At 41.5% G+C, this 13,473-nt stretch overlaps 1 protein-coding gene across 3 annotated transcripts in view; it reads right to left on the bottom strand.

Moving 5' to 3' along the window:
- Window positions 1-13,473, bottom strand: part of FSTL4 (follistatin like 4) — a 208,142-nt gene that overhangs the window by 132,996 nt on the left and 61,673 nt on the right. For all 3 annotated transcript variants that reach the window (XM_058034588.1, XM_058034590.1, XM_058034589.1), the window contains exon 4: window positions 8,535-8,774. In XM_058034588.1, the coding sequence (XP_057890571.1) occupies window positions 8,535-8,774 (240 nt within the window). The remainder of the gene's footprint in view (window positions 1-8,534; window positions 8,775-13,473) is intronic.

Raw genomic sequence — 13,473 nt, 5'->3', positions numbered from 1 at the left:
AATTAGCCTTTGTGCTGAATAGCTTTTAATCAGCTATTTTATCAGCTCTTTTTATCTTTAAAGGACTTCTAAATCTCCCTGCCTCAGTCTCCCCAGCTCTAAAATTTATTCCAGCCATTTGTTTCCCTTCATTCAGCTTCCAGCGCCCTTTACCATGATCTAATCATCTTAATCTTTAATGCTCATCTCTACCTTTTAACCTTTTCAGTTTTCATTTAAAGCAATCTCTCTATCTCTCTCTGGTTTGGAGCTTTTTTATTTATTCTGAAATTAGGGTTTTCCCTGGCCCCTGTCTCAGCACAGAGCTGGGGGTGTCCAATGGAGAGTCCCTGGCATCAAGCTGCATGTTGCTTCTCAAAAGGTGACTTGGGGGGGCCTTAAGCAAGTCAGCAATTTTTCTATTGATAAAATTTATGTAATTATAGGGAAATAAAGGTGACTTCAAAAGTATTAGAGTATTTGTTGCCATTCATTTGAAATCACTTGGCAGAGGCTAGCCTTTCCTTCCACAGGGAAAACTACAGATGTAGAAATTTCATGGAAATATTTTAGTTTGGAAAAGACCTTTAAGATAATTGAGTTGGGGAAAAAAGCAGACAAACTTTTGAGCATCCAAGCTCTTTTCAGGGCTGTGAGAGGTTCAGCAATGCAGCAGCTCAGTAGATGTGTCGCTTCTTAATCATGACTTTGTAATGCCCCACTTTGCTGGCATTTCTCCAGTTTTACACCACTCAGAGCATTTTGGAAAATCGCTGACAGAATGGTGAGAGCTAATATTAAATTTAACACACTAAAAAAAGCAAAAACTTTTCCTACATAAGGCTCTTCAATATTTAAGCATGTTTTGAGCTCCAAAATGAATGTACAATAAACATGAACGTGACTTGCAAAGAAAAGTGATGTGGACACAGTGAGTTCAGACTGCCACCAAATCGCAACAAGCACGTGTCAGATGCAAAGAGCACACAAAAATAGATAAAAAAAGAAAGATAAACACCCCCTGACATAACGAGTGTTGCAGAAAGCAGCACCAAAGTTGGCACAGGAACTTCCACTGGTAAATACAAACCACCTCCCTGCTTCTCTCCCCACACACTTTAATTTGGTTCTTCATCCTCCTCCTCTGCTCCGTCCCCCATCACAACTGCTAAGGCTGTGCTTCAAAAAAAGCTTCATTATCACCTCTCAGCTTTCCTGAAAGCACTGCAGTGAAGGTTTTGCAGACCCAGGCTTGGAGCAGATGGCTCCCTAAAGCCACCTGCATCTCATTTCCTGGCCCTCAAGAACATGAAGCTGAAACTTGGGAGGGCTTCAAACTGAGACCACCTCATGGAATATTGTCTTCCTCCACAGCATGGAGATTTAGGCTGAGCTTTTCTATTTTCAACATGTAAGCAGTTCCTCTATTCATAGAGAGCAGGGATTGCTACACAGTGCTGGGTGTTGGTGTGGTCCTCCAGCTGCCCATTCCATTAACCATGGGCTTCAGTGACGCCAGTTCAACCAGTACATCCTCAGTTACAAGGGGGAAAAAGATTACAAAGATCAATTCTCACTTTTCTTTTTCAAGATGTTAATACTGCTGTAGAAATATCCTTTAATCCCTTTGTTCACTAGCTGATACATAGTATGAAGCTTTTTGGTTTTATTGGAGATAATATGTCCATACACATCAAGACTGGCAACTGCAGAAGATTAATAGACTGGGCCCTAAATAAGATGAGACAGATAACAGTCACCAGATAAAACTGTTCATGGGGGTCACGGTCATGACTGCTCTAAGCAAATGTTGCACAATTTCATATCTAAAAAATAAAAAGCCACATCACAGTTATTCCTCCACTCTCCAAATGGCTATTGCCTCAAATTGGAGCTATAAAATCACCAAGAATGCTGGACAGGGATCACATCTGATAACACCACTTTTTCCACTAGCTTCATCCATGGTGTGTGTTCCTCAATTTTGGCTTTACTGACTGGAACTAAAATCTGTCACTGGTCTATGCAGTCCCAGCAGCAGGGAAACAGGTTTTTATTTTGGCCAAGTATAAGCAGGTAACGGCCCTACTGTGAGGAGTTCCAGTGAGCATAATTCATCTTTTGATTGACCATGTCAAACTCAGTGTCCATCACAGAATTCCAGTCCCACTTTCCCTCCCACCTGTGGGATTCCCATTATGGCCATGAGGTCCCCAGCAAAGGTTTTCTATAACTAATATGTAATTAATATTCAATTAAAGATCTCTTTTTGTTAGACTTTAGGTTGTCTGCTATTTTTGATTCTTTTTCTTATGCCTAGACTTTCCCCACTCTTACTGGCATTTAATTTCCAGTGAAAGCCCACCTATATCAGGGAATTTCACAACTGACTGTTAGCCAAGATTTCCCTTCCATGAATTTCAGCAATGTGAGCATTCAATTTTCTCTTAAAATGGAAAATACTTTTCAAGATCCTAAACCTATTCCTAGAAAATTTCTATTACCAAAGCTAGGAGCAGACTAGCAGTCCCTTATTCGTATCCTCACATAAATCAATGGAATTTCCATAATTTACCCCAAAGATTGATGCAGTCTGTTTATTAGGTGTAAAGCTATAAATCACATTTAAGAGCAGTCAGCCTGAAAAGCCAGGTAAAATTGATCCCTCCCCAAAAGACTAAGTGGAGGGAGCTGAAAAGGCAGTGTGAGAATAGAAAGGAATCCCTCGGGAATTCAGTTTATTAAGAACTGCATCAGCTCTACTGACAGCAAACACATTCCTTCACTTTATACAGCACTTATCTCTCTTTATAACACTTTAAACTCCAAATATATTTACACTGGACACTGAAATGATGATTAGAGGCTTGACCTGCATGTCAAAGCCCCCAGCCTCGTCCAGCAGGGATTAATTGCCTTCCTCCCAGCCGCCCCTGCCCAGCTCGCTGCCACCGGAGCAGCCTGGCAGCACTGCTGCAAAGTTAAATCAGCAAATATTAATTGCCAGCTGGGAAAAGTGCCATTAGTTCACACTCAGAATTTTTCCAGCTGGAAAGACAGAGAGTGTTAAATGGAGCAGATTTCCTTCCAGTCTGCAGACCAGCAATGGAGCGGGTCTGCCTGTGCTGCAAGCACATAATGAGCAAAACATTCAACACCTTCCCAGAGATGTTTTGAAATGCTATTCCGTAGAACAAATTACTTCTGGAAGTAACAAAGCACAGAACTAACACATGGACAACAAATAAAGTACAGAGAAAATAAACTACCACCACCTGAGGCTGAATTCATATGCATTTGAGATTACTGCAGTGATACAAGTTATCAGCCTGCTTGTTTGGTTTTATTCCCAGGTTTGTAATTTATTTACATTCAAGCATAGAAAATTTTCTGTCAACATGCGGAAGATTATCATTTTCCTTAATTAGAAAAAAATCTTTTTTGAGAACTGGAAGAAAGATAAGAGCGGTTGAAAATGAAAGATGCCATTACCTAAGGTCACGAAATCATAAGATTATGGGATGATATGGGCTGGAAGAGACTTCCATCAAAACATTTAGTGAAGGTCAGACTAGGTTGTTCAGGGCTGTTCCCAGCCAGGTTCTGAAGGCTCCCAGAGATGGAGATGGCACTGGGCAGCCTGTCCCAGCACCCAACCAGTCTCCAAGGGAAAGCCATCTCCTTACATCAGCCGAACATCTCCTTTCAGCTGTGCCCTTTGCTTCTCATTCTCTCTCCATGCAGATCCAGGTTCCATCCTGTGCTACACCACCTGTGTATAAACGTCCTGAGAGAACACATAATGCTGGCTCTGCCAATGTGCAAACAACCTGTGCATAAATGTCCTGAGAGAACACATAATTCTGACTCTGTCAATGTGCAAACTACCTGTGCATAAATATCCTGATAGAACACACAATTCTGGCTCTGTCAATGTGCAAACACACTCACACGTGTGCACGTGCACAACAACCCAGCACACAGGCATGCACACTCCAGAAGACTTTATATATAAATTCATGGCATGAAATATTGTTCTGAGCATCAGTGTAAGCCTCAAACCAAACAGTGTGACGGTGTGTGCGTAACAGAAAGGAGAAAGGCAGGTGGTTTTCCACAGAGATTTCTTATAAAATTCTGTACAAATTATGTACAAAATTATGATTTATTATGGGACAAGAAACGACCTTGTATAAGGAGGAAAATTACTGCCAGATAGTTGCTTAAAAGAAAAAGACATATTTTAAGCAAGGGGACAAAATTATTGAAAAATTAATACTGACATTTCAGTAGAGAAGGAAGGAAGAGAATGGGACTGGAATACCAGACATGAACATGCTTTTACAGCACGCCATCTCTCTGCCTAAAATTCTGTCAGGTTTCATAAAATTAGAGCTTTGGTACAAGCGGACAAAAAACATATTAAGTAGTCAACACAGGTATAGTGCATTTTCATAATGGAAAGTTCAAGAATTTGGTCAGCTAAGTTGGACTGAATTCATGCCAGAGCACAAACTCAATCTGACCAGCTGCAGCACAAAGCTGCTGTACAGGCTGGCAAGAAAAGCTGAGCTTTTTATAAAAAACCCAATCGACCTGGGTAAAGAGAGGATGTCAGAACCACAGAAAATAAGGAATGAGCTTGAGCAAGCAAACATGGCTGCCTTCCTCCAGCAAGGGCTTGGCTGATGCACAGGAGCTCTGAGATTGCTGAGCAAGCAGAAAAAAGCAGGAAGAGAAAGAAAGAAAGAGGACAACTACTCCTAAATCCTGAAAATGGAAAATCACAGCTCTAAACAGAATTTCTGTAATGTATGCAAACTGCTGGGGAAATGCATTGCTCTGATGCTTCTGGTGGAAGGATGAAGGTAAGAGATGAAAAATTATTGAATGGTGTCTGCACAGCTATCTCTGGCCAAAAATAATAAGAGAAAAGTCAGGGAAGAGACAGAGTGGGTGTAGACAGTCAAAAGGAAAGAAAAATGAAAAGCAGTGGAAAAAAAGGGGACTCTGCTATGAAAAAGCAAAATATAGTCCAAAATACTGTCCTGAAATGATATAACCTCATTATCCAAGGCATTTATTCAAACAGGAACATTTTCAGGCCAAGTGCTCATTCTGGACATCCATGGGACAGTTGTCATTCTGAGCACAGCTATCTTTCCAGTCTTCATAAGTATTGGAAGAACTTTTGGGGGAGAAAAACTTCTTTCCTGACCAGTTCAGCACACAGTAAATGCACTTTTATGTATTTTCTTACCCAGTAAAAATCACCAACACCTCAATCAAATGACTACAGAAACTCAAAAAATAGTGAAAACATAGAAAATGAAAAAAACCCTGCCACATGGCAGAAAATTCCTAAATAGAACATTTTCCTATGGGAAAACCAAACTGTATTTCACACCAGGAAGGACAACTAGATCAAGGAGAGTGTGAAGGGCTATGAGTGGGATTGACATTTCTCCTGAGATCTCTGAGTTTAGGGCTTCTGCTTTGCAGTATTTCCCTTGTGACTTCAAACTCCCAAGTGAAATTTCCCACCTATTTGCTTTATCAACTGAGGGAAAGGGACTGCATTTATGGTTTTGTGTAAGGGGAACTGAGCTGCATCAGAGGCTGAAGGATAAAGCCTGGGGAGATCACTCCTGCTGAGATCTCTCATTTCCACGAGTTTTTTCAATATTTTGGACTCTCAAGATTTCAAGGAGCCATTTTATTCCAGGCTGGACCAAAGAGAAATCAGTAATTTTTCCAGGGACAAATTTTCTTGTGCTCTTCCTAATACTATTGCTGGTACAAAATGTAAATGCTTCTACTCACACAGGACTATCTGCTACCCACTAGTATTTATAAAGCACTTCACATCTGATAAATATGCTAAAAGATCAAAAAATCCTTTCCCAAAATACACAAAAGAAAATAAAGCCCTGCTGTTTGCTTTATTGTCAGTTTACTGTGGACAGGCCGAGCTCAGCCAAAGTAGAACCAGGGTATTTGATCTCTGTCTTACTTTAAGTCCATCCAGTTTGTCACTGATAACTGGGCAAACTGGCAGAGCACACACAAACATCCAGTCTGCAGCATCCCTCAGCTCTGCACAGGAATTCAAATCTTAATTGAACAAGTCAACAGGGACAAAAAAACATGAAGCAGCCCACTCATCAGTCTGAGTGTACCCAAATAATTAAATTATCTACTTGGTTGAAAGCAAACAGAAAACACGTGCAAGGTGTCCCTGACCATACCAGTGGGGTTGAAACAGGAGGCTCATTAAGGTCACTCCCAACCCAAACCGTTTTGGGATTCTGTAATTTTGCACCTTAAAGGTTTTTCTCCAGTCAAAGCCTTACATTTCATGTTACACTTATAATGGTACTTAAAAACCTGTACCTTAATTGCTGACTGAAAATTTTGATTTAAGAGAAACCACTATCATTCTTGATTTAGAAATAGGAGACTGAAGTACCAATAAACAGAGCAATACACAGAAGGTTACTCAGGAGCTGCATGGTAGAAAAAAGGGCTGAAGCCAAGTATTTGTATGGAGTCCCATTCTGTGGGATTATTCCCCACTTAAGGTAAACTTTTTTCTGTATGTTATCTCTGCAGACAGAGGTGTGAAGTACATTTTTATTTATTCACGTGGGAAGAGAAGTGAGCTTGTTCCTTTCTTCCCTTCCATAAAGCTGTTATTCTGCTGAAAAGCAGATTTAAGCAGTGCTCCCTGGCAAGAGTTCGAGGGTTACTTTAAACTGGGACACACAACTCCTACTTTCTGACATCATTTCATGGTGTGTTCAGGGAAGTATTCAAGCGTGACATTCTATCATTAGGCATAATACAGCCACTGCAGGGGCTGATTACTGCAATAAGAACTCATTTTCTTTAACACTATATGTGATAAGGAACAAATAAAAACCCAGGGCAGACACACTGTCATAAAAAGGTGGGTGATGTCAAGAATGAAAAACCCAAGGTATGTTCTTGGTAGTCAGGGAAAGAAAATCCCCTGAACTGAGTGGAGGGTTGCTGAGCATCTCTGAAATTAAGACTTTACTTTTCTTTGCAAGGTTTCTCATGCTGTAGAGGCCCACCTGCATCTTACTCAGGGATGGACACTGTTTCCAGCTTGATCCATACCCTCATCTGACCTGATACCCAGAGGCAGAAGCACAGCATTTGGAGCAAGGCACAAGTGCCCTTTTCAGATGCTCCTTTTTAATGTGACTAGCAAAAAAATCCCTCTTTGCCTTGATATACTCACGTACTTGAAAAATGCCTTTGGGTGACCCCCTCCATGATTTACTTCCTACAAGGTCTATTGATCCTAATTACTTGCTTTGGTAAATTCAGAGGCTGCCTGTGACAAACTAACCCAGGGTGTTCACCAAATCAATGCTCTGACCAGCTGTGTTGTCCTCTCCACAGCTAGATCTTCAAAACAAATGAGACTTTGCAATGCACTGCAAAGCAGTGTCTACATACCACTAGAAAATTTTAGTCACAAAAAGACACAATGTCTTCTCCAAGACACAAGAATGGCACTGCTTTTCTATCTCCAAAGGGTATCACAAGGACATATTAATAAGCTCTTCAAATGGGCTCCTGTTTCTTAAATAGGCTCTTCTAGCATCGAGTTAGCAAAGAAAACTCAGGATGGATAGCTCTGTATACAGCCAATCTCCTTGAGGGCTTAAGTGAGCTGAAGATAAAGGAATTATTTTCATATTTGATCACGTAAATGTCACTGGATATATTTGCAACAACCCACTCAAATCTTCCTGTAGGTATACACAGTCATATTTGACAATGAGCTTTCAAGATATACTCAAGTGAGGCCCTTTGTGAGACCTCTCATTAGAAGTAAACTAATTTACAGCTTCTTCCATTCCCTGGCATTTTATCATATGCTCCTACTCCTGCAGTCTCCCTTGATGGCAGGATGGTACATGGCATACAAAATATTAATGGGAAAGATTTGGGACTGGCTTTGGTGCAAAGATGATAATGAAATTTGCTACTGAACCAGTAAAAGAGCTCCAGATGTATGCATCCCACTGGTAACCAGAACAGTCTTTAAAGTTATTTAAAGTCTGTCCCCATTTCTTATTTCATTTAAGCAGTTCCTTCCCTTTGCCTGTGTCATTTGCCTAACTAGGTTTTTGTTTCTCAATGGTGCAGCAAACTTTTGTTTATACCATCTACTTTTTCTTAACATCTTTGTCTTGTTCAAAGCCTTTTCAAATGAATTGGATTGTAAAAAGTTATTACACTAGCAGCTGAAAGTACTGAGCAGCACAACTACAGTGCACACAATGCATACAGTGATGTTAATTATTTACCAGTTCCCAGTATGATTACATTTTGCATGGCAATGGCACTCAGGGGCTTAATAGCTGCATAAAACACTGTGTATGTTGTCTGCTGTCCCGGAATAAATCATCCCTGAAAAATTTAGCTCTTAGAAATAAAACACACCGTTCGGCCATTTACCAGGATTACGGCGAGCGACGAAAGTCCTACAGAAGTATTTATTTTCAACAACGCCCTACCTTTGAAGAAACAGTCCTTGCTGTGGATGATGTAGATTTTCTTCCTCTGCAGGCACGAGGCTCGATGCAGCTGGCAGTGATTCTCGTAGAACCTGCCGTCAGACCCGCAGACGGGCATGTAGGCGGCCTTGCACTCCTCCAGGCACCGGCACTCGGGCTGCTGCGTGTCCCCGTTGAGCACACACCGGCTGCCCCGGCCGCAGAACCTCCTCTGGCAGGGCCCCTCCTGCCCCTGCAGCACTGGGGACAGCAGAAAATGAACCATGAGCCACACGAGCCTCAACAGCCCACACAGCTGCTGCAGCAACACAGCCCCGGCAGGAGCAGCAAGTGCTGCAGGTACAAAGTGCTCCCCTTTGAAGAGCGCTCAGATCGGCACTCCAAGACCTCCAGCTCTCCCTCGTCACAACACTGTGTGCTCAAAGAGCTTTCTTGGAAAGTGATGGACACAAAACCCTTTGTTCTGTTAGCTCTTCACAGAACTAGAGCTGAGAATAAAGCCCAGTGAGAGCATTTCAGTGCCCACACTTTTTCTGAAAGCAGTTCTGAAACCCTGCGCTACTCCAGCCACAAAACTCAGCCAAGCGCCCCAAATGTCAGCACTCAGCTCCTGGGCACATCCAGAGTCCAGCTCTCACCCTGGGAGCCAGAAGCTCCCACCCAAAGGCAGAATATCCTCCAGGCTAAAATTCACACAGGTTTCAAGGACAGCTCACACAAACAACTGTTGAGAGCTTTTGAAAAAATAACTCCAAAGAAAGACTACTACTGAAAGGAATGTTACTGACTATCACAGAAGGGAATGAAATAGGGAAACACCAGTCATTGTTACAGGGACCATCAGTATCTACTCCTACACTCTGAGTAATAACATGTAGTGAAAAATAACTTTCTACTACTTTTAAGAACTCACGGGATATGATATTCTGAATATTACTGTGGTCTTTGATACTATTAAAAGGGCTGCCCTTGTGCTATAACATTTTCTACTTATGAAGTTTCCTCGCTTAAAGGCTTACAGAGGACATGCCTAAAATTCACACAGGACAGGCACTCTCAAACAAGCCATTACTCAGAGCAATACTTAGCATCACACTCAATGAAGAGAGTTTCTGGAAATTAGATCATTCTATGCTAACTGGAGTTCACCAAGTTGAGCATCACAAAGGGGAATTGCAAAAGGCTCAATTATACCAGGATCAAACCTTTCCTTGGGCAAAAACCCACTGCCAGCCTTGCACAGCCTTCCAATAGCCAGACTCTGGCTGCCTCAGAGCCAGGGACTCAGTCTGGACCAGCAAGATGGTTTGGAAGCAAATCCCTTTTCTCTACATTTACCACATGCACGTTTGGCTCTTGGGAAGGTTTTGGTGTGTGCCAGCTCTCAGAGGATGTTCAAGTGCAAGCATTACTCCAGATGTGCTGCAGCACCCAGTGGAACACACCCTGCAGCACCTGGGATGCCACAACATCTTCTAAGGTACACCCAGGGCTTTTCCCTTCACAGATTTTTCCAGCAGCCAAACAGTTTAGCATAGAAGCACAGACCAGATCTCATGCAGCCCCTTATCACATGCAAAAAAGATGTGAGAAGCATCAGCACCAGCTACTTCAATCTCATTTTATCATGTTAAATTCCCTTCTAACATCAACACAGCCCCTGCCTGCCCAGCATTTCATGCCAATGCAAAATGTCCCAGTGCTGAAGCTCCATTTCACCTACTTGTGGTCAAGGGGTTAAAAGCATTTGCACAGAGACAAGCAAGAGTTTCTAACAAAACCCCATTTTTCCTGGTCCCCATTAAGCCTTTGTTTTTATCACACTAAATCTGAAAGGGAAAAAAGGTCTGTTATTGGAGGATTACCTATTTGACTCAATAACTCATTAAAATTCCTCCAACTTGGCAAGCTAAGAAATATTGACTTTTCCTGACTTGTAATAAACTAGAAGGTCAAAGCATCTCTGAGCAGTGCAGAAAGTACAGCTCATGGAAGGAGTATCTGACTATTCTTTACTTACTTAGGTAATTGTTCCAGAATTTTTGCAAATTATCCTCAGAAATGCAAATTTTGTGACCTCAGGGAGACCTCACTGTAAAGGTCATTTTATTTCTCAGTGCCTGCTGTAAATTAGAGCAGCCCAAAGGATGAGGACTTGAGGAAGCTCTGGCCCAGCATCCTCTTCCTCCTCTCAGTGGCAGAACCTGCATCAGTACAGGCATTTGCCTTTTCCATCACAATGTGCCTCAAAAGACATGTTTTGGAGGCTGTGGTTGATATTAAAGTTACTTAAAAATCAAGATTCAGCAACTATTATTGTCTATATAAATGTAATTCAGGTACAACTACAGCAAAGACCTTCAGGGGCTGCCTAGATCACTAAAAATTGATCTCTCAGAGCTTGCACCAGCCAAGGACTGTGTTATGCATCTCACTGAAGGTTATTGCTGCCTCCTCATTCAAGGTACTGCTCTGATTTAATGCATCAGGTCACATCTGAGTAGGTGACAGCTGCACCCTGCCCTGAGAGCAGCAAAAATGCTCTTATGAGCCTCAAGTAATCCTGGTATTTTGATTTTTAATATAAAATTTGCATAACTGAAGACAAACAGTTTTATTAGAAGCGTATTTTTAAGTTTTTTAATGATATGTCAAAGATTTGTTAAAGAACCAGCCTATAAAAATATATATAAAATACTTAATCTTTCTTCCATCTATCCCAGTTACTATGGAAAAACCCCAGAAACCCTGGCTATATTTATGCCTTATTCATTTTGTTCAGAGTTTAATTTACTCTGTGTTCCCAGATGGGCAACTCCTGGTTAAACAGCTTAGTTTGCTAGGGGGTAAGAAATATACCCCATAAAGAGCCAGAAAGGAAATATTCAAGTATTGTGGAATCCTGATGTGCTTCTCCTGTCCAAGTCCACTCTGAAATCCATGTGCCTGCAGGCAGAGTGCTAACATCAGTTATCTTTGCCAGAACCTCGTAATGTTGACAGCAGCTCTTTAATTCAATTATTATTTGCATAATCCTGTGAAGAACTAAAGCTCCCCACGAGCTCACTCAGCTGCACCAATGGACCCTCTGCCCAGCAAGGACAGCAACAGGGTGTGGAACAGAACTGAGCAAATGGAGAGGAAAGGAAGTGTTTGACTGTGCAAGCACTGCTGTCTTTACCCGAGTTACTGGTTCATCTGGAGCTGCACCATGAACCATGGAAAGGGACTTTGCCTGATTGCATCAAGGTGGATTCCACAGGCAGGAAGGACACTGGTGTGCAGCTCACAGCTCTGAAACATGCCTTCCACTGCTTTTTGGGAACTATTAAAAGTGACTGAACTTCCCATTCAAGGATTGTTAAAAAGAGAAATGGGAAAGGTAATCAAGTGAAACTACCAACTAGCTGCACAATGAGCCCCACTGTACTGCACGGAGAAGGCATAATTTATTAGTTGCAAAGAAAGTAATTTACATAGGTAAAAAGTCTATCATCTTCCAAAACAAGACACTCTTCAACACCAATCAATGATGCTCACCATGGCCATTCTGAGGTGTTACATTGCACTAAGGCCAGAAGGATGGACAGAGGAAGCCCAGTCTCATCATACACCCATGAACACACTTGACTTCTCAAATTAGATCCTGGTTGCCCCTGAGAAATTTGGAATTCCAGCGGAAAACTGACAAGAGCTTGGTGCAGGCAGAAAATAACTGAGCTCAGGAACTTCATAAGCTCAGGCTGCTTGCATCTCAAAGCAAGACTTTAATGAGGAAATTAAAGATGTTCCTGCCACATTAGAGAATGCACATCCTCTAACTGTGCATAAATTCTTAAAGACAGGGACCTCATCTACCTTTTGCATGCCACTAAATGTGTTACAGATCAGACTAAGGCACACATGCTTTTTTTTCTTCTCTCCCAAATACAATCCTATTCCTTACTGCCTCACAATTCCCAAAGGAAGGTTGGGTTCAGGACAAGCACTGAACTAAGTTGGTTTCACTTAAGACCAACCAGGCAAACCCACTGCAGAAAGCAAACCCAAAAACCAAACAGCTCTATCACATCACTGTTCACAGCTCACTGCTTATACACAGCAGAAATGTAAATTATTACATTTATATGTTAAAATGAAGTTTGCCCTCAAGTAACAAGTGAGCTCCAGCAGGCAGCTGGGTATCCAGGTTTATTGCTGAAGGAAGAAGTTTAGTCATTTCATCAGAGCTAGGGCTAAAACTAGAAACTTTAATTATATATGACTGAAACTGGAAGCTTCTACACCAAGTCCTTCCAAAGCAATGATGCACCTTGCAAATGTTGTATTAAAATAAAAATAAAATCCAACCCCCATGACAGTGATACACACAGAGGTATAGTTCAAGTTTGTATTTACACACATCCATTCACACACAGATTATGCACAACCACACACTTCCCATGCACTTCCTTTGCCACAACTAATTTTTACTGGTGACACAAAGTCAGATGCTGCAGCACAGCTTCCTAAACCTTCCTTATCCAGCACATCTTAAAGAGATTCTTGAGTAACTCATGGTTGGAAGAAACCAAAGTTGAGCTACATATGGAACCTGGGTTATGATCAGCAAGCAAATTGTGTGGTGCACATGTCCTCACTGCCACAATACAATAAGAAAGGAAACAAAGCTGGAATTTCATAATAGTCTCTATGATGAGAGTTTTCTAAGAGTTCCTGGGTCTATCACTGTGTGCCTGACATGAGAGCAGAGGCAGAGAAGCCATGGTAAATCACCTAGGCAAGGCAACAGCAACTTCATTGTCTCTGTCACCAGCCTAATATTGCTATATTTTATTTATTTTTATAAAGTAAAAATGGTGACTTGTCCTGGAGAATAACACAAAGAATAAGATGTGTTTCAAGCATATGATCTGCTATAGGTACGAACTATTTTCTT

The sequence above is a fragment of the Melospiza georgiana genome, chromosome 15, assembly GCF_028018845.1.
Source record: "Melospiza georgiana isolate bMelGeo1 chromosome 15, bMelGeo1.pri, whole genome shotgun sequence".
Taxonomy (NCBI): Eukaryota; Metazoa; Chordata; class Aves; order Passeriformes; family Passerellidae; genus Melospiza; species Melospiza georgiana.
The sequence above is the reverse complement of the archived record's forward strand: the minus strand, read 5'-3'. Positions and strand labels throughout refer to the sequence as shown.